Here is a 22360-nt window from a genome sequence, read left to right as displayed (position 1 = left end):
TAAAACAAAAATCCTTACAACTGGACCAATAAGCAATGTCATGATAAACGAAGAAAGTATTTTAAGTTGTCAAGGATTTCATTTTATTTGGATCCACAATCAACATGCATGGAAGCAGTCAAGAAATCAAATGACATACTGCATTGGACAAATCTGCTGCAAAAAAAAACCTCTTTCAAGTATTAAAAAAGCAAAGATATCACTTTGAGGACTAAGATGTGTTTGACCCAGGCCATGGTATTTCCAATCATCTCAGATGCATGCAGAAAGTTGGACAATAAATAAGGAAAACCAAAGAAGACCTGATGGCTTTAAATTATGGTGTTGGCAAAAAATACTGAATATACCATGGGCTGCCGGAAGAACAAACAAATCTGTCTTGGGAGTATAGCCGGAAGGCTCCTTAGAAGGCAGGATGGCAAGATTTCATCTCACGTATTTTGGACATATCAACTGGAGGGACCAGTCCCTGGAGAAAGACATCATGTTTAGTAGACAGTCCACAAAGCAGAGGGAGACCCTCAACGAGATGCACTGACACAGTGGCTGCAACAATGGACTCAAGCATGACAACAACTGTGACGATGGCACACGACTGGGCGGTATTTGGTTCTGTTGTACACAGGGCTGCTATGAGTCAGAACTGATCCAAGAGCACCTGACAATAATAAACAAGGTAGAATAGGATCTACACACATTCAGCCCTGAGAATGAAACCATTCATTGTGCATCTAGAGCTAAATCCACAAACACATTATGTAATAAAATGCGCAAGGTATGATACTAGGTGCTGGGAATCTGAGTCACTGTAATCACTCAAACAAGGCTGAATCTACACATCATCTCCTTTCCTGTTACAGTTGAAAAAATGCACCTTCCCAGCACACCACCCATCAATACCTGCCTCAAAGGCCAACCCCTATTCTGTGTGTGCAGGAAATCCATCCCTTCAATTGCTCAAAGGCTTTCTTCCTTTAGTTAAATCCTCTCAATAGCGTTCCATCAGACTCCCCTTCTAAAAATGACTCATCCTCAATAGTATAACATATTCTGTTAGGTTAAACTATGTGAAAATGCCATCCCTGTAGGTCAAAAATGGTCAAATATCATCAGCTTCATACGGTACAATTCAATAATGTATCCTATCAAAAAAAAAGAAAGAAACCAACCTTTACCCCAACGTGTGTGTGTGTGTCTCGGAAACTACAGATCTACACCACCTGGCATTTACACCTTCTTTCCTTCAAATCCAACTTTGTTAGATTCAGCATATTACTCCATTGCATCAAGATTTTTCTGGACTTTGTTTCTGTCATCCAGTGCACTCACTTTGTAGCAGGTATGGCTGGGTGAACAGGCTGTAATAGTGACCATCAGAATCATGTGAAAAGCTCTTCAAAATTACAAACCCAGGGATCCACTCCGGAATCTCTAGGGCAGGGCCCTGAGAATCTGTAATATTTAAGCTCCACAGAAGATTCTGAGAATCAGCGAAGTATGGGACCGTTGTCTCTGACTTCATGCTTCCTCAGTGAAAACTCTAAGAGGCTGTAGCTGAGGATAAGCCATTCGGCAAACCACCCTTAACCTCCCCTACAGGATGGCATGAATTTATACACCTGGATCCTTTGATAATCTCTTTAATTACATACTAATCTCCTAATTATCCTTGTATCATAATCCTCTATCTTATGCTCTAAGATTTTATACCTGGCCACATTTGTATTTTTAATGACAGCAAATACTGATCAACTTTATTTTTAGTGACTTTCTTTACCAGATAAAGGAAAACGCCGTTTATCTTAATGGTTAAGCACCTGGGTTCTGGTTCAGACTATACAGGTTCCAACCCTAGCTCTAGCTCTTACTACCTGTGTGACCTTGGGGAAGGTGTTTAACTTTACTGGGCCTCAAGTTTCCTCACTGGTAAAATGCAGTGCTAATACCATCACCTGGTATGGTTGTGACAGAACTTACAACAGGCCCTGTCACCAAGTAAGCATTCAAGGTATTATTACCGCTGCTGCTACTACAACAAATGCACGGCTTTCTAAAATCATCTTGAAATGTACAGCGTGCATCAGTAGAGACAGTATGCACTGTGATTAAGAACAGGCTCTACAGGAAAGACAAATCTGAATTCTGACTCCACCACTTAATGGCTGCGTAACTTTGGGCATGTCACATAACCTCTCTGTGCCTCAGTTTCCTCATCTATAAAATGAGGATAATTAATAATACCTAGCTCAGAGGATTAGACTAATTAATATATGCAAATTACTTTAATTATTGTCCAGTGTGGTAAGCAAAATAATGGGTTCTCAAAGGTATCTGCGTCCTAATGCCCACAACCTGTAAATATGTTACCTTACATGGCAAAAGTGCTTTGCTACTAAGAGCCCAAGAGACAGAAAGGGCCACATGAACCAGAGACCTACATCATCCTGAGACCAGAAGAACTAGTTGGTGCCCGGCCACAATCGATGACTGCCCTGACAGGGAGCACAACAGAGGACCCCTGAGGGAGCAGGAGATCAGTGGGATACAGACCCCAAATTCTCATAAAAAGACCAAACTTAATGGTCTGACTGAGACTGGAGGAATCCCGGCGGCCATGCTCCCCAGACCTTCAGTTGACACAGGACAGGAACCATCTCCGAAGACAACTCATCAGAAATGAAAGGGACTGGTCAGCGGGTGGGAGAGAGACGCTGATGAAGAGTGAGCTAATTATATTAGGTGGACACTTGAGATTGTGTTGGCAACTCTTGTCTGGAGGGGGGATGGGAGGATAGAGAGAGAGGGAAGCCGGCACAATTGTCAAGAAAGGAGAGACTGAAACGGCTGACTCAAGAGGGGGAGAGCAAGTGGGAGTAGGGAGTGAGATGTATGTAAACTTATATGTGACAAACTGATTGGATTTGTAAACGTTCACTTGAAGCTTAATAAAAGTTACTAAAAAAAAAAAAAAGTGCTTTGCTAATATGATTAAATTAAGGATCTTGAGATAGATGGATTATCCTGGATTATCCAGGTGGGCCCAGTGTAATCACAAATCCTTTAAACAGAAAAGAGGGGGGAGGAGAGTCAGAGCCAAAGAAGAGGTCAGAGAGATGCCACTGCTGGAGGGAGCCATGAGCCAAGAAATGCAATCAGCTTCTAGGAGTTGGAAAGGGCATGGAACGGGCTGTCTCCCAGAGCCTCCAGAAAGAACATTGCCGATACTTTTTAGCCCATTAAGACTTGTTTCAGGTTTTTATGATCTCCAGAACTATAAGGTAATAAATAGGTCTTGTTTTAAGCCACAAAGTTGGTGGTGATTTGTTACGGCAGCATCAGGAAGCTAACACTCCTGAAAAAGAGTTAACACTATATAAATAAAGCTCAGAAAGTGTCCTTACACTTGCAGTACCTGTTAGAGGAAGTCTGTCCAAATCCCCATCAGAAGAACTGGAGAGCTGTGAGCCTAAAGTGGTGCGAACCCAGACAATGCAGCAATGGAGGGCAAGACCATAAAATTCCTGAGCTACTTCCCAGGGGCATAATTGGGTCTACCAAGGCTATACACAGGAATCCCGCAGTTGTGCATACAGTTAAGCACTTGACTATCAGCCAAAAGGTTGGCAGTTCGAACCTACCCAGAGGCACCTCAGAAGACATGCCTAGTGATCTGCTTCGGAAAGGTCACAGCCTTGAAAACCCTATGGAGCAGTTCTACTCTGCACACATGGAGTCACCAAGAGTCGGAATCAACTCACTGGTAACTAACAACAGCAATGTAATATGCTTATCTTTGAATAATGAAGTAGAAAAAGACTGTCAGCCTTGATGGTTAAAAATATTTTTGAGGGAAGACAACATCAATATCTTCATCTTGGACAGAGAGTTAGGGTTAATGAATAATAAGTGTTTTAAAGAGTTCATTCTGGAGCTACGGTGCAGCAAGAAGGGTAAGAAGCTACTGCACCACAGTGAGATACCACCTCACCCCTACTAGAATGGCTATGATTAAAACAAACAACAACAAAAACTGGAAAATAACAGATGTTGGTGAGGATGTGGAGAAACTGGAGCCCTCATTCACTGCTGGTGGGAATGCAAAATGGTAGTCACTGTGGCAAACAGTTTGGCAGCTCTTCAAAAAGTTAAACATAGAACAATCATATGACCCAGCAATCCCAATCCTAGGTAAAAATCCCATACTATTGCAGGAATGCAATAGAAACCCCTATGCTAATGTTCACTGCAGCAGTATTCACAATAGCCAAAAGATGGAATCAGCCTAAATGCCCACCAACAGTTGAATGGATAAATGAAGTGTGGGATGTACAATACAATGGAATACTACTCAGCCATAAAGAGAAATGAAGTCCCAATACATGTTAAAACATGGATGAACCTTGAAAACATCATGCTAAGTAGAATAAGTCAGTCATAAAAGGACAAATACCGTATGATCCCACTTATATGAAATAAGCAAACGTACAGAGACCAAAGCTTACTAGTGGTTATTAGGGGTGAGAGAGAGATCAAAAGGAGTCACTGCTTTGGGGGCATCGAGTCTCTGTTAACGGTAGTAGAATAGTCTAGAAAAGGACAGCGGTAATGGTTGCTTAACATGATAAATGTAATCAATGTCACTAAATTATACATGCAAAAATTGCTGAATGGGTAAATATTTTGGCTTATGTATTTTTACAATTACAAACAAAAGAGGCCACTGAAGTCTGCCAGGTAAAGGCACGGTGGCAGCCTGGGCCAAGGCAGTGGAGATGAAGGAATGCAAAAGAACTGATGGACTGGGGATGACAGGGGCAATTGACTAGGGATGACAGGGCTGGGAAAAGAAGAAAAATGGCAACTGGGAGGATGATGGGTGGATTTCAGTGAAACAGGGAATGCACGAGGAGGAGCAGATCGAGGGAGAAGTTCTGTGCCGGAAGTATTAGATATCTGAATGATGGTGTTAAGAGGGCAGTTGCCTCTGCAAGCCTGGACCTCAGGAGAGAAACCAGGACTGAATATATAAATGTCGAGTGGCCAGTAAGAATATGAATTTAAAGCAATGGGATTATTCTAGAGAGAGAGTGCACAGATCCACCTTTTATAATCCCCAAGGCACACCAGGCAATTTACACACATCCCCAGTTAAGAAATGCTGCATTAAGGCTAAATATATAGGAACTATGATTTGATAAAAGAGAGAAAGTTAGCCTTTATTTCTAGCAGGGGTGGGGGTCACTGCTATTTGCAGTCGTTCCGAGTTAGCCACCATTCAGCCGATACAGAAAAGCCTACCGTTTCCTCAGATCTCAGAAAGGCTTTTTGGCTTGGATAAAATAGCAAGTAACCCGTCAAGTGCCCACTCGCCCACTATGATGTGTACTGCTGAAGCCAAAGGCAGTGTGGACTAGGGCTGTGGCCACAGCTACGTATATAACTCTACTTCTCCATCAAAAAGTCACAAACCACAGTTACAAATGATCTTCTACTAGTATTTTCCAGACCTAGAGCTTAACATGCCTGAATCTCTTCCAAGATTGTCTTTGTGCAGCCACTTGTCCATTCTGAGAAATAAATGCCCCCACCATGTGTGCATAAATACTGAGTAATTACATAATACACCTTGCCAAAACACAAGAGTAATGCACTCTTTGCCCTGGAAGTCATTATTCATAAATCTCACACCTAGCAAAACAGAAGCTGCTCATATGCAGTTATATGACAACACTACCAAAGGACTGTAAGGGGAAAGCCAAGCACACTATGCTTTACCCTGGAAGGGCACCAAAGGGACTCCCAGGTGTACCTTGACAAGGACTCTGCAGCTGCCAGAATCACTGCTGAGCAGCCCCAGCCCTGACCTGGAATAACAACACTCCACAGTTTTCCCTCTGCCTGGCATCCCAAGATCTTCCATCTTCCAAAGCATGTATGTGGTCAAGCCTCTAGCTGCTGGCGCCTTCTCCTGGCTCCAGGAAAGAGCTCCTTTTCCACCTTCAGCCTCCCTATGAGTTCTCAACTGCATATTTAGATTAGAACCACAGGGCCCCCACCTGCACCAGCCCCACTAGGCTGCCTAGAAACTGCATTCTGTTGAGGCTACAGGCTATTGTATAAAGTGAGATTCTGCAAGACATACCTTTTCAAAAAGGATTACTGGAAGAAAAGCTTATGAATCAGGCAAAATGTCTGAATTATAAAATATTTTAATAAAACACAGTTTTATTACTTTGAAATACGTTTCATAAATGCAATTAAGTGGTGCTAAACAAATTAAGTGTTGACTAATGGGACTTCTTTAATTTAGCACTTCCTAAAAAATTCTATGGAACACTACACCATTCCTTCTGTAAAAGACAAAAAAATTAACACACTGATTTTTCTTCTAAAACTTATTTTTAATACATGAATATTCTTATACATAGCACTCTGAGATAACCCACCAGTGGTGTATCACACCCAAGAACTTACATTAAAGTTCACCTGACAAACTTACAAGCTGCAACAATTCCCAAGTAACCTGTATCATATTGTTATATGTCATCTAGTCCAGGACTGCTGTCTATGTTGGTAATCTGTCTTGCATTTTTGACCTAAGTCTTTCTTTGCATACATGGTTTATCATGCACTGCCCATTTATACCCATTTATATCTAAACTGGAGTTCCTGGATGGTGCAATGGTTAACACACTCAACTGCTAACCAGAAAGCTGGCAGTTGGAGTCAACCTAGAGGCACCTCAGAAGAAAGGCCTGGCAACCTACTTCCCAACAATAAGCCATAAAAACACTGGCGCACAGTTCTACTCTGACACACGTAGAGTCACCATGAGTCAGAACAGACTCAACAGAAGCTATAAATATATATATAAACTACCCATTTATATCTAAACTCATTCCCCATGGATTAATGAAATATACAGTGTTTTGGGATCTGCTGATAAGTTACATCAACATATTATAATTTACACAAGTCATTTTGAGAAACAAAATGTTAATGTAAAAAGAGAATAACTGTCAGTAATGGAAAAAGCAAATCAACCTAAACTGTTAGTCTATTAAAATAAGCACAACTGACATGTCTAAGATCATTTTCACACAGAAACAGTTTTGAAGAGTTTCTGAAAGCAGCACTGTAGTAAGTAGGCAATCAGTTCCCAGTCAGTCTTATTTATCCTAATCATTTGCTGAATAAGCCACAGGAGACAGATATTTAGAAAAGCCTCACCTGAATTATTATAAATTCTGAATTCGGAAGCTACTTTTTACAAGCACCAGAGATTCTAAAGCTATAGAAATTCTTTCCTGTTTTTCTTTATAAAAATCCATCCAAACTGGTCTACAAGAATAAGGCGGGGCACAGTAAATACCACAAAAGCAACAAATGCAAAAGCAAACCAAAAAAAAAAAAAAACCAAACCCATTGTTGTCCAGTCAATTCGGACTCAAAGCGATCCTACATATAGGACAGAGTAGAACTGCCCCATAAAACCCCATGAAACCAAGCAGTGGATTCAAACTGCCGACCTTTCGGTTAGCAGCCTAGCTCTTAGCCACTGCACCAGCACAACATAATACATGATAGCAAAATTCTAAATATCACACCCCCCCAAAAAAAACCCACTGCCATCACACCATCAGCTATTAAAGATGAGCTACAAACTTCCCGTGTTCTTCCCACACCTCATTTTTTTGTTTTAAACAATTATCGGTTGGATCTTCTCCCTCAAAACCATAACAAATATCTTGCATCTCAAGTATTGTAGACATTTGGCCCTACAAACTTTCAAAAGGTGGCCGTGGGACAAAGACAGGTCTTACTTCTGTAGTTTATTGGGTGGATCCCCAAACAAACAGGAGGGGCCTCTTCTTTATAAGGACTCCCTGGGTGGTCGAAAACGGTTAACAGGCTCAGCTGCTAACTGAAAAGTTGGAGGTGAAAGTCTGCCCTGAGGTGCCTTGAAAGAAAGGACTCGTGATCTACTCTCAAAAAAACAAACCAAAATTCATTGCCGTCTAGTAGATTCCAATGCATAGCAACCCTATAAAAAAACCCTATAGGACAGAGTAAAACTGACCCATAGGGTTTAAAAGGCTGTAATCTTAATGGAAACAGGCTGCCACATCTTTCTCCATGGAGTGATTCGTGGGTTCGAACCACTGACTTTTAGGTTTGCAGCCGAGTACTTAACCACTGCACCACCAGGGTTTCTTTCTGAAAAACCACCCACTGAAAATTCTATGAAGCACCGTTCTACTCTGACACACACAGTGTCGCCATGAGTTGGAATCAACTCAATGGCAACTGGTTTCTTTACTGTAAACAAGAGGCAGTTTAGAGGGTATTCTCAGAAATCTGTCTTCTGAACAGACCTGGCTTCAGAACAACCTTGAGCTATGAGTCTCCATTTGGAGCCCTGCCTTTTGATCCTTTATAAACATCTCTCTTCTTGTCTCTCTTCTCTCCCACTCACCCCCATACACAGATAGACACACACGGACACACACACACACACACCCCTATTTTTTATCCTTACAACCTGGAAAAAATAACTCACTAAAGCCTCATAAGTTGGGCCAAAGTCAAAGGGTCTTTTTTAGTCTCTGAACTTTGAAATTCTTCCTTATAATCATATAATCTTTATCTTTTCTTAGGTATGCTGATCTATGAGCTGGTTTCTGACAATTTGAATACAAGCTGCTTCATTTTATTAACATCTGCTACACAATGATCTTAATATAAGAAGCACAGCTTTTGGCTATAAGAAATACACTTGGCTCTGCACTCTTCTAGCTAAGCATAGTCCCTGAGTGAGCTCATTCACTCTGACTATGCTGATGACACGGGCTCAGCACCTCCCCTTCCCTGACCTCTCACTCCAGCACTCCAGCCCACTTGGCTATTGCCACTAACGGCCACCTCATCAGTGAGAAAACTGTGCATGCCTTCCTAAACCAGCTCTGTTTCAAACTATCTACTTCTGCAAAGCAGTACAACCAGTCTCCAAATGCCCTGAAAGGAAAAGGTGGGAGAAATTTCTTGATTCAAACCACTCATCATTATCCTTTCTCAAATCTGTCAGAACGCTCTGGTGCCTCCACATTTCTCCTGGCTATTCCAGCCAATTCCATACTGGTACAAGGATGTACTGCCTTATGTCTGTATTACCTCAAACAGATTCTCAGCTGCCTTCCTGCCTCTAAATCTTCCTACACACTGCTACCAGAATAATCTAGATTGAATATTCTCTTAGATCCCTTCCAGGTCTAAAATCTTTTATGAAATTAATTCTCCAGCACTGCTTTTCTCAAGCAGGTTCCTGGTATACTCAATAACTTAGAGTGGGTCACTATCATCTAACTCCTCCAACTGGCGCTCAAGCCAAAAGACCAAACCCACCACCATCAAGTCAATTCCAACTCATAGTGACCCGATAGGACAGAGCAGAACTGCCCCACAGGGTTTCCAAGGAGTGCCTGGTAGATTCAAACTGATGACCTTTTTGGTTAGTAGCTGAGCTCTTAACTACTGCACCACCAGGGCTCCAACTGGCTCTCAGGCAATTCAAAATCTGATCCCACGCTACCTACCAGGTATTCCCAACTACTCTTTACAAGCACCAAAGACTCTAAACAAGCCAATCTTCTCAACTCTTCCCTTGGCACCAGGCTCCTTCCTGACTGCAAACCTTGGGAAGCAATGTTCTTTCTCCCTTCAAAGTCCTACCCCATCAGGAAAGCCTAGCTTCTTTTCCATCTCCTTTGGTCAACTTGGGAAACCCTGGTGGCACAGTGGTTAAGAGCTACGGCCACTAATCAAAAGGTCGGCAGTTTGAATCCATCAGGCACTCCTCGGAAACTCTATGGGGCAGTTCCACTCTGTCTTATAGGGTTGCTGTGAGTCGGAATCAACTTGAGGGCAACAGGTATGGTCAACTTGAGCCAGGTCATTACCAGAACTTAGTTCTGTTTCTGAATTCCCTCTGCCTTTATATCAAGAATATAAACTAAGATGACAGACTCTTGTTTTATTTGTTCCTGAATTCCCAGCACCTAGAACCTAGTACATAAAAAAAAAAAAAAAAGTACTGATAAAACTCTGCTGGTTGGTAATAACTAAAATTTATTGAATATTCACTATGTGCCAAGCACCGGTCTAGCCTCTTGAAACTTATTAATGCTTTCAGTGAATAATTAAATAGCACTTAACTAGTTGCTGGAGTCTATGGGTGGTACAGATGATTAACGAGCTCAGCTGCTAACTGAAAGGTTGGAGGATGGGGTCTGCCCAGAGATACCTCAAAAGTAAGGCCTGATGATCTACTTCCAAAAAAAAAAATTGGCCATTGAAAACCCTATGGAGAGGAGTTCTACTTTGACACACATGGGTTGCCCAAAGTTGGGATTAACTCAACAGCAACTAGTTTACCTAGTCTCCAATTATTTCACAAATAGCAGTTGTATCTCCCCTTAGGAAGTTTTTTCAAAGCAACTTATGAATCTTGTATGTCTATCATAATTTCCACAGTACCTAACACACAGTAAGCTCTCGAGTATACGGTGGGTTTAGTACAGCAGAAAGGCACTGAATGAGATGTGAGGATGCGGTCTCACGTATGCCGTGACTGCTTATGGGTCTTGGGAAAATTGCTGAGGTACAGCCTCAGTGCCCTTCTCTGGAAAATCAAAGAGCTAAACTACCTGACCTGGAAGGACCCTTCCTATTCAAAAGTCTCTGACTTTTTTATATGTACGTCTCTTCTCGGGTGCTGGTGACTGTTAAAACAATGACCACTGCAGTAGATTCTGAAAACTCAAATTTAGGACATTTTTATGTAGAAAAAATTCTGAGAATGAGTCACATGCTCAGACTTCTATCTTCTAATGATCCACACATAAAATGTGACCATCGAAGCCAGGAGCCATAAATACTACATGGCTTCACACTTGCCCTATGAAGGGGAAGGGCTTCCCATTACAAAGGAAGCAAAATTAAGCACTATCAGCCTCAGAAGAAAAAGAGCATTTGAGAAAACACTAAAGGTGGGGGGAAAAAAACAGCAAGACTTTCAACCCTGGGACAGCACAAAGGTCCAAAATATTGATGAATGCTGAGCTGTAAAAAAAAAAAAAAAGATTTTAATAATGAGATTCAACAGATACAATTCGACAACTTCCATTTCCCGTCAGTAAAAAAAGAGAAAGGAATAAGAGAGAGACAAAAGAAAAACAAAAAGCCATACAAGGAAGTCATGGTCCAGGTATGAAACCCAGGCAAAAACCAAACCCAGTGCCGTCGAGTCAATTACGACTCATAGCAACCCCATAGGACAGAGTAGAACTGCCCCAGGGAGTTTCCAAGGAGCGCCTGGCAGATTCGAACCACTGACCCTTTGGTTAACAGATGTAGCACTTAACAAGGGTTTCCTCCAGGTACGAAGGAGACTGAAATACAGCATAATTCTTAGTAGCTGAAACATAAAATAAAGAGAATCCACTTGCTGCGATGTTTGGAATACTTCCTTTAAGTGGCACAGGTTTAATGATACAAGATCATCCCTCTCCCTTTATGAGGCCAAATAACCTGGTTACACAGTGAATAACATATGATCATAATATTGAAAATGCTGTATATTGGTTTCCAATTTTTATAATCAACCTATAGTCAATGCATGTAAGATATTCGGTCACAGAATGAAATGTAGATGATATAAGGCTTGTCAATATAAAAGAAGTGATGGCTGAGGGGGGTGAAAAAGGGGAAAAAAAGGAAGCCGAAGAAGGTGGAGAAGGGCTAACTTCCCCATCAAACACAGTGGGGAGTCAAGGCATAATGTCTAAAGTTAATGGATCAAGAAAATAAATGCAATTATATAATCGAAAGTCATAAAGATATACCAAATAGAAGAACTAACGTAAAACTGTAACTTAAAAAAACTGGAAAGAGAACAAGGTATTGGATTAAATTGCTCATCTTTTATAAGAGGCAACAATAATAGCACAAACTGGGGAAAAAAATTTTAAAAGAAAGGTTAAGTGTATTATTTGGGGTTAGAGAGGAAACCACCAGTGGAATGATAAGGAAATGGGCAGAAGCAGGACTTGGAGAAGAGGGAACTGAGGCAGGGAAGGAAGGGAGAGAGACTCAACTTTCAATGTTTACCTCTCAATACCGCTTGAAATTTTTATTTCTATGAGCATTAATACTCCTATAAACGCTTAAGTGTTTAAAAGAAAAACTTAGTGGCAAAGCGACCAGGTCCCCAGACGCCTGATTCAGGACAATGTGTTTCAGTGGTGAGAGCATGGAATCGAGTAAGATGTGAGGTCTGCTCTACCATTGGAAAAGGCATTTAACGTCTTTGGATTTCCAAAGGTTTCTATGTACAAAGGAAGCCATGGGCAATCCATCTACATGTGCAAAATGAACAAATGTATACATTTAAAAACGGAAGAAAAAAAGAAACTTAAGAACTCAGACACTACTCTTCTCAATGAAATCCATTACGCCCATTTTATTCAGATTATGTGCACTGTGCCTTGATGATATCACAATCTCTGAGGACAGATGGGATGGGTGGCCCATGCCATAAGAGATAAAGAAAGTCACACATAATCTTTAAGAAGAGTGAAAAGGGATGAAAATTGTTGTTGTCGTTGTTGTTAGTTGCCGTCAATCGATTCTGACTCATGGCAACCCCATGTACTACTACTCCACAGGGTTTTCTTCGCTGTGATTTTAAGGGAAGCAGATCCCCAAACCTCTTGTTCCAAGGGTCCTGCTGGGTTGGTTCGAATCACCAACCCTTAGCTTAGCAGTGGAGTGCAAACTGTTTGTGCCACCCCCAGACTTTGGCAGGATTAATTATTCTCTGATAAATAGAGCAGTAGTCCAGGACCCCTGCCAACAACCTGGTGGTTCTCAGCCTCCAAGATGAGCAGCCCTAAGGGTACCAGAGACAGCTGCCGAGTTTCGCTCTGTATTTATAGTTTACGAAGAAGATATCTAGACCCAGGCTGGCCTTCCCCAGTACAAAACAACCCAAGCAGTCAGATTAGGGTAGGAATTCAGCCCTTCCATGAATTACAGCAGATCCAAAAAATCAGCAAGTTAGGGTTTGCAATTTTGGGGCGGTGGATCAATTCTGCATAGTTCACGCCTGAGAACCTCACTCCTGGGGCGAGGGGAGTCTCACAGTGAAAAACCTCAGGTGATGGAAGGGAGACAAATTAAACATGTCAAGCATGTCTACGCTCTAGCATAGTAGTTCCCCAGGATCTCTGGAAATCTATGACACATGTAGATAAGGCTGTTTTAAAGCACCCTCCTCTGCTTCAACATATCTAAGCAAGCTCCTTGCCTTCAAGTTAACGATGCAAACATATACTTTCAAGACCACGGTCGGCAAACTTTGTCTGTAAAGTGCCAGGTAATAAATATTTTCAGCTTTGTAGGTCATATGGTTTCTGTCACAACTGCTCAACTCTGCCTTTGGCAAAAGCATCCAAATACAATCTGCAGACAAATGAGAGTGGCTATGTCATAAAATACTATTTAATGGTTTAAAAATATAAAAACCAGGCTTTGCTCATAGTTGTACAAAAACAGGACAGGCTGCATTTGGCCCGTTACCCAACTTAGTTCAAGATCTGAAGGCCTTGAAGACAAAGGGAAAGAGGGAAGATATTTGCCATGAATTTCTTTTCCTACCCCTACCACCATCTACCTTTCTTAAAAAATGCTATTTAGAAGACAGAAGGAACAGGAGGGAAGTCTTCATCCACTTTCTTTATGTTCCAGTTTCTGCCCCTAAATCATCAGAATTAAAGGAAACAAAGTCACACCCTGAAGAAAGTAAATACACTGCCTGAAACAATTTCAGACATTTCTAATTATTTTTGAGTATGGCTTTTATACTAACTTATAATTAATCGAAATACCTAAAAAGCCAGCGGAATAAACCTGAACTACTGACAAGCTCTAATTCAGCATGCAGAAAGTAAAAGACGATCTATTTACCATGGTCTGACCATAAGCTCTTCTCAGATTTAAGCATGTCCAACTGGTAAAGGTAAATATATATATATATCTTTAATTACATTATAATATATATATTTTAATTTCATTATAATTATTTTTCCTTAACCTGCATAAAGATATAATCTCTCCATTTATTTTCTTTAAAATATTGTAACTTAGACTACAAAAAAAATAAGTGAATTTTAGACATCCAAAGGAAGAATACTTCAACTATCAAAAAATTCTAGTGATTCTTTAGAGTATTAGAATTAAGGCTTTAGATCACTCCTTCTTAAACACAAAATGCTCACAAAGTATAATGGGTATAAAAAGTAGGTCTTCAGCTAGATTCTAGCCAAAATGGTTTTTAACTAGGTAAGATCTCACCCCAGGAGACATCTGAAAATGTCTGGAGACATTTGTGGTTGTCATTTACTGGTATCTAGTAGGTAAAGGTCAAAGATATTGCTAACATCCTACACTGTAAAGGACAAGCCCTATAACAAAGAATTATCTAGCCCTTTTTTTATGTGTCAACAGTGCTAAGACTGAGAAACTCTGGGCAGAGGCACTAAAGGTACAGAATGTACAGTTTTAAACTAAAGTGATTCAAGGTTGACCATATCTTTAGAAAACTGTAAGCTGGATTTATAAGTGTGACATAAATACTTATGGACACCTACTATGCCTACACACCTACTATGTCTGTATACACTATCTCACAGGAAGCTATGGCATGACCTTATGACACTGGGTTCATTCAAATCAAATGGCATTACCTCCCAATCACGAGGCAAATTTAGCAATACTCACTAAAGGGCTAGGCGTGAACTCCATTTCCGTATAATCAACCTTCAAACTTATTTTAACCTAAACATGATTTCAATCTTAAAATCAGCAGCTTCACTTGAAATCTACAGCTGAAACAGAAACTTGTTTTAGCTAAAATTTTCTGCTTCCTCTCCTGATCAACTTACTAAGGACAAGTATGACAAGAAGAGAAATTCCCTGTTGTGGAGTTCCTCCCCCTCTCCATAGCTCTACAGGCCCTGTAAAAGCAGATACTACCAGAACCATGAGCAATAAAACCAAAGGGGCCAAAATGCAATGTGGCCTTTACAATCCAGCAGCCAGGTCACCAGAGCCCATTTTCTTAAAGATTCCTCTACGTGAGTTGGGCGACACCAAGAGAAAACTAAGACTGTGAAACCCAAAAAGCTAAGAATCAAGCAAGTGTTCAACAACAGCTACTGAACTCTTCCTTCTAGGAATGTCTCAACACTTATTTCAGTCTTTCAAAAAGGCCAAAGTTTTAACAGCTTTCACAAAGAGTAATAGCTGACTCAAAGTAAAAGCAACAAATAAAAGCTGTAATTTTAGTCAATGTTTTGCCCACAGCCCGGACAGCCCTTAATGACAATTAATGAGTAACAAGAGACAATCCCCTTTAGATAAATAAGATTGCAACATCTCCCAGACAAGGTATTTGTTCAGGCCCTGGTATCAGTGCTGATCTGGGAATAACACATGCAATTCAATTAAAACAGTACTAAAAAAATAAGACCTTCAGACCCGTTGCAGTCACCAGTGTGTGTCCCAGTTGGTTTATAGGCAAGAGCATGGGTCTCGGTAAACATACAGGGCAAGAGTGCCACTGGTATTGAAAGGAAGAACCCTGTCAGGAGAGGGTGGGGGAGATAGGTCTCGAGAGGATTCCTAAATGCTTGGTTGCCACCAATATCAAATTTCTATCACCTCCCCAAAACCACAGATCTCAAGTATAATCCTCAAGAAATGAGGCAAAGTCCATTACACAAAGCCCAGTAAACAAGTACTATCGTTTAGAGAGTGCACGGGGTGGGGGGGTGGTATTTTTCTCATGTATCATTCTTCAGTTAAATTTACAGACTTATGAAAGCAACAACAAAAAAAAAAATTGGAAGGCTGAGGTCCGAGTTTTACTTATTGACATCAGCCACCTTCACTAAACACCTACTGTTATTGGACTTAGATGAGCCCTGGCGGTGCAGGGGTTAAGCACTCAGCTGTTACCAGTTCAAATCCACCAGCCACTCCACAAGAGAAAGATGTACATCTGCTTCATAAAGATTTACAGCCTTGGAAACCCTATGGTGCAGCTCTACACTGTCCTATAGGATTGCTATAAGTTGGAATCAACTCAATGGCAATAGGTTTGCGTTTTTGGTTTGGGTGTTGTAACTGACGCCTTTGAATTATGGTGTTGGAGAAGAATACTAAATACACCATGGACTGCCAGAAGAACAAACAAGCCCATCTTGGAAGAAGTACAGCCAAAATGCTCATTGGAAGCGAGGATGGCGAGACTTCTCCTCACGTGCTTTAGACATGTTATCAGGCGGGACCAGTCCCTGGAGAAGGACATCATATTTGGTAAGGTAGAGGGTCAGAGAAAAAAAGGAACACACTCGAGGAGATGGACTGACACAGTGGCTGCAAGGATGGCTTCAAACATTGCAACAATTGTGAGGATGGCGCAGGACTAGACAGTGTTTTGTTCTGTTGTACACAGGGTCAATATGAGTTCAAACCAACTCAACAGCACCTAACAACAAAAAGACTCTTAAAAAGTATTAGTGGGATGTGAACTGTTTAAGCACATTATCCATACAGTAGTCCCCCTTATCCATGGTTCCGCTTTCCATAATTTGGTTACAGTGGTCAACCGTGGGCTGAAAATATTAAAGGGAAAATTCCAGAAATAAACAAATTAAACTGCGCACTGTTCTGAGTAGCATGACGAATCTCACACAGTCCCACTCTGTCCCGATTGGGAGGTAAATCACCCCTTAGTCCAGTGTATCCACACCGTATGAGCTATCCACCTGTCAGTTACTTGGTAGCTGTGTTGGTTATAAGATCGACTGTCACAGTATCACAGTGCTTGTGCTCAAGTAACCCTTATTTTACTTAAGAATTACTCTATTTTATTATTATTGTTGTTAATCTCTTATGGCGTCTAATTTATAAATCAAACTATCATAGGTAGGTATGTATAGGAAAAAACATACTATATATAGGGTTTCGTACCATCTGCAGCTTCAGGCATCCACTGGGGGTCTTGGAACATATCCCCCAGGGTAAGGGTAGACTACTTTATGGTATTATATTTTCAGAATAAAGGCTAAAAAACAAAAGCTATCCAAGTCCCTAACTTCCAATTGTTTTCAATCACTTATTTAAAGACATTTTCACCTTCTCAATAATAAATGTTATCTGGGCACAAGGATGAAGTCTGAACTTTGGCATTTCACCTCAGAGACCAACCTCCGTAGAGGCTTTCTTAACGTGCCCAGCTGCTAACCAAAAGGTTGGAGGTTTGAATCCATCCAGAGGTGCCTGAGAAGAAAGGCCTGGCGATCTACTTCCAAAAATTGGCCACTGAAAACCCTAAGGACCACAATTCCACACTGATATACATGGGGCCGTCATGAATTGGAATCAGCTGAACAGCAACTGGCAAAAAAAGAAAACATCATACGTGACACTAGTTATTTAAAAAGTGATCATTTGTTATACAAAACCTGGCTCATTAACTTAATTCTCCAGATCCAAACAGGAGACATTAATAAAACATCATATTATACAAACTGTAGATAGTCAGCAATCCGTGAAATCTGTTTGTAACGTGACCATGAACTTCAGGAAAACCTTACCAAGGTTTTTTCTTTCCATCTGCTGAAATTCTTACAAGGTCCCACCAGGTATCTTCGAGGCGTGGCCAGCCTCACATTCAGAGTGGTATTTTTACTAAAGTTTCTAGCAGAGATTTAATAAACCTGAAATACACACACTAGCTCAAAGAGACTCTGCCACTTGTTGTGTTCCAGCCGCACAAAGGAATTCCTCCCAGAAGCACAGGGGAAGCCCTCCTGAAACCACGTCAGCTGCTCCAGGGTAGGAGAAAGCAGAGCACCCTGAGCTGGGCCCACTCTTGGCCCAGTGACGGAAAAAAGAATTTTGGGCAGAGGGAGAAGGAACACAGGCAGGCCAAAAAAACAGCAAACACATTGTTCTTAATCTAGTATGGTTTTAAAAAACATATGCTTACAAGATCAAGCTTATACCTTACCAAAGGCTCCGTTATCAAGTAAAAAAAACCTAAAATGGACAACCACAAGAACTCAATGCCTCTCTGGATACATCACTCTACTAGACACCAAAAATTACACTGAGTGACTACCTAGCCTAGCTGTATTAAAACTCTTAGGAATTCAGTGCCCAAACTCACCAAAGAAGTATAATCCGTTGCAAACTACTTTTGCTATGTTTGACGTTCTTGTCAAATTAAGGTTTACACTGAGCTGAGGGTGGGAGAAAAAACAAAGGAATTAAGCAACCAAAACGCTGATGCTGCCCTGCATAAGTTGCGTAACGGGTTTCACTACAGTGTTTAACTCTGAAATAAGCCAGAAGACATCCTGGGAAAGTGTGAATCTCAAGCAGCAAAGGTTTAAGAAAAAAAGGATCACATTCACTAGACCTTCATAATACAAGCTGCTTTTTTAAAAAAAGTCATAAGCTAAGAAGTCACATAGCAACATGCTCTGTATTGTACATCACCCTACATCAGACCTCTCCACAAATAGGCTGGGCCTGAACAGTAAACAAAAGACTCCTAACAGGCAATACAGCATAGCCACAAAGACTAGATTCCAAACCACCTGTTCAAATCTCGGCTCTACTACTTACTTAGCTGTGTGACCTTGAGCAAATAAATTTACCTCTCAGCAGTAGCTCCTCACCTACCAGGTGGTGGTTGTGGGGTAAGACCCATAAAAAAAAGTCAGGCACATAAAGAGTTAAACTAACAGACTCCTTATTCTGTCCACCTGCTTGGGGATCCCCTGGCCTCCAAACACTACCCCAAGAAAGGGAACCTTCTTTCTGCACTGAAAATCTGAGAAGGCAACTTCAAGAACAAACAGCTCCACCTTCCAAATACTCTCCCCTCGCACACAAAACAGTGCACACAGAGGGCCTTCCCCTCCAGCAGCCACTGTCAGTTTCCATCAGATCTGTGAATGTTCTAGGCAGAACTTCAGCCTCTTGACAAGGACCAAGGGATATTCAAATATTAGAATTAACTTTGCCTAAGACTTCCCAGTAACTGAATGAGTCACTCACTTCTTTCTGAAATAGAGTAAAATGTCAAGGTTGCCAGAGAACCCAGGCCCAGATGTTTGCATAAATCATTTCCAAGTGATCATCAAGCCAAAGCCAAAGGACATTATTCAATACAACACTTTACATAAAGCATATCAGCTTTTATGATTTTCCTGCAATGAAGAAAATTTTGAAAATGGGATTCCTGGGAGAAAAAAATCTCACAGTAAATTTAACCCCCAAATTACACAACATATCAAACCTGAGAACTCCTCCTTTTGCTCTGGCTTCTACAGGGTTGCTATAAATCGGAATCGACTCTACGGCAGTGGGGTTTCGTTTGGTTTTCAAAGGGTTTTTAGGAAGTGTTTTTTCCAACCGTACCAGGAAGCACAGGACAAGCTCTAAACTGAAGGCTTAAAGTCATCAAATAGTGCTTGCCTCACTACCGTTTTCCCTGTAATAACATTACCTGAGAGAAGCAGACACTTCCAAAAATTTGATACGTGTTTACCGCAAGATTTTTAGCACCTGTCACATGCAAAATACTTAGCTCTGTACTGGTCTGGGACGGCAACCATAAAAAGGTCATTTTTCGATTTCATAATAATTCAAGAAAGGTTTGTAGCTTAATTTCAATTCAATTCAAGCCATTTGCTCTCGCATACAAGAAGAAGAAATAGCCCGGAAACTTCTGGTTATTTAAATTGCCACAAGAGGTAGGGAAAAAAAATTTCAAGTTGTTCACGTCCTCTGTTTCTCTACCCCTGAGTCAAGCAGTTGTTAGATCAGTTTGTCAGGGTTCTGAGTATTACGGGTTCCTTCATTTCAGGAGATACTACACAAAATTCAGTTTTACTGATTTCTGAAATGTACAGGTCATTGGCAAGTTACTTGAAACTGAACTCGAAAACGCGGCACTTCCAAATAGAATCGATTGTGTCCGTCCGGCTAATTTTTCGTCACTTTAAATAAAAGACTTAAGACGGGTCGTTTTCCCAACACGTTTGTCAATTTGACCACCGGGTGCAGGACTGAGCGCCCCACAGCTTCCGGCCAGAGTATAGCACGCGCTTCCCCACTCTGTTCCCTACGTCTGCCACTAATGAACCCGATGTTAACAGCTAAAGAGTGACGACACGAAAATCAACACTACAGACTCACACCTATGAGGTACGCAACACGAAATAAACTATTTCTCAAAAGACAGTGGGGTTAAAAAAAAAAAAAAAGCCCAGGTTGGATGTTTGATTCATTTCCGCGTCTCGGTGCGCACTGGGGGTCTGGCCTCGGGTGGGCGGCTTAATCCCGAGTGAGCAGCGGGGCTACAACACAGGAATACCCGGGCGCCGCGCTAGCGAAGGGGCGCCTCACACCACGCCCGATTCCCGGCCAGAAGGTACCCGAGGCCACCCCGACAGGCCCGGGTGCGAGCGCGAGAACATGGCCACTTCCCCAGAGCGCGATCCCTCCACTCCATGCCGCCCGCACTTTGTTAACTCGGTCAGATTCCCGAGCTGGAAGAGGCTCGGATCCTCCTCCAGTTCGGCCTCGTACTCCCCGGGCGCGGAGCCGCGAAGGGAGGTGGAGGGTGCGGTTGGCACAAGCCCCCACGCCTGCCGCCTCCAGCCCCCGCGCCCCGACTACTCCGGGGCTTACCTGGGGAAAGGAGCCCTCGTGCCGCGGGCTCTTGGGATAGTCTAAGTGACCCCGGTCCAGCATCAGGTAGAGCGAGAAGATCACCACGCAGAAGACCGCGCTGCCGAACACTGTGAACTGACGACTTAACTTCATTTTCCTCGATAGGCTCGGGGCCAGCACACTGTCCTCACGCGGGCTAGCCGAGGAGCCGGACTGAGGACTCCAGGAAGCGGCCGCCGGAGGCTCCCTGCTCCCCGGTTGCGCGCCCTCTGCGTTCTCGGGTGCCGGTCCGGGCCACGCTCTGCACCTTGTCTCCGGCGCCCCCAGGCGCCCTCGGCCTTAGCCCCGGCCTGCTGCCCTCCCAGAAGGCGGTCGTCCCTCCCGAAGTGGGACCCGCCTCCAGCCAGGAAGGAGCCCCGCAAACTTGATCGAGAGCCCAGCTCCGGTACTCGGCAGGGCGCGCACGGCAAGCGGAGGAGAGGGCGCCGCCCGGACTTCCTGCCACCGCCACCCCGACAGAGTCGGCAGGAAAAGTTTTCTCGACAAGGGCAGGCGTGTCCCCGCCCAGAGGAGGCGCGGGTTCGGGGACTCCGAGCAGCCGGCGACGCAGAGCTGTGACTCGCGGAGCGGATGGGGAAGAAACAGGTCGCGAGAAGCTGGGCCCCACAACTTAGCGCTGGGACGGCCGGGCCCGCCCCCGCGACGCCGCCCCCGCCTCCCTGAAGCAAGCCCCTTCCTGCCGCCGCCGCCGCCGCCGCCGGCCAGAGGGTGCACCCTGGGCGCGGGGGCGCACGGATCGGGCAGGAGTTTCCTCCGAGCGCGCGTCCGCCCGCCGGCCTCTCCCGCCCCCCCGCCGCCCCTTCCTTCCACCTCCCGGACTAGGGCTGCGCGGGGAGGGCGCAGGGGGCGGGCGGCACCGCGCGGAGGAGGAAAAGGAGAGCTAGGTGGAGAGGGCTGTCCCCGGAGAGAAGCCCGCTCTAGCTGCAGCCGCGAGGCCCCTCCCTCCTTCCCGCCCCACAAACGTGGAGATGGCGGCAGCAGCTGAGAAAGGAAGCGCCGATTCTCCAGAGCCACTCGGCGCTCAAGCACCGCCCGCTATAAGCAGGGAACAGCAGCGGCTCGGCGGCCGCTAGGTCAATACGCGCCCGCAGCCCAGGAGCCGAGCAGGCGGTCGGCCCCGCCCTCTCCCGACGCGTAGGGATGAAGGGGCGGGCCCTCCGGCACCCAGTCACAGCGCGCAGCCAGCCGGGCCCGCCCCGCGTCTGGCTCCTTGAGCTCCGGCGGTGGGAAGATCGCAGGCAGTTCCTGTGACCTGAGAGGCAGCTTTGCAGGAGTTGAGGGCTTATGACGCATTCAGGCGCCTGCAGTCCATCTTCCACGGTGCCCGAGCTTTTTCACAAATTCCCTGTCGCTGCTTAGGTTTCCTGCGCTTGAGGACCCGGGCCTGGTGTGCCTTGAAAGGGAACTTGGTGAAGGGCTGCAGAGGAGAAACCAAAAAAAAAAAAAAAAAAAATAGTCATTGCCATCTAGTTGATTCTGACTTGTGGCAGAG

The 22360-nt window shown here is 43.4% G+C and overlaps 1 protein-coding gene across 1 annotated transcript in view; it reads right to left on the bottom strand.

Moving 5' to 3' along the window:
• Window positions 1-21492, bottom strand: part of MAN2A1 (mannosidase alpha class 2A member 1) — a 183476-nt gene extending 161984 nt beyond the window's left edge. The window contains exon 1 of the mRNA XM_003404736.4: window positions 20827-21492. Coding sequence (XP_003404784.2) covers window positions 20827-20961 — 135 coding nt within the window. The 5' untranslated portion in view covers window positions 20962-21492. The remainder of the gene's footprint in view (window positions 1-20826) is intronic.
• Between the last annotated feature and the right edge of the window lie 868 nt (window positions 21493-22360).

This window comes from Loxodonta africana, chromosome 2 (assembly GCF_030014295.1).
Source record: "Loxodonta africana isolate mLoxAfr1 chromosome 2, mLoxAfr1.hap2, whole genome shotgun sequence".
In the NCBI taxonomy this organism is placed as follows: Eukaryota; Metazoa; Chordata; class Mammalia; order Proboscidea; family Elephantidae; genus Loxodonta; species Loxodonta africana.
The sequence above is the reverse complement of the archived record's forward strand: the minus strand, read 5'-3'. Positions and strand labels throughout refer to the sequence as shown.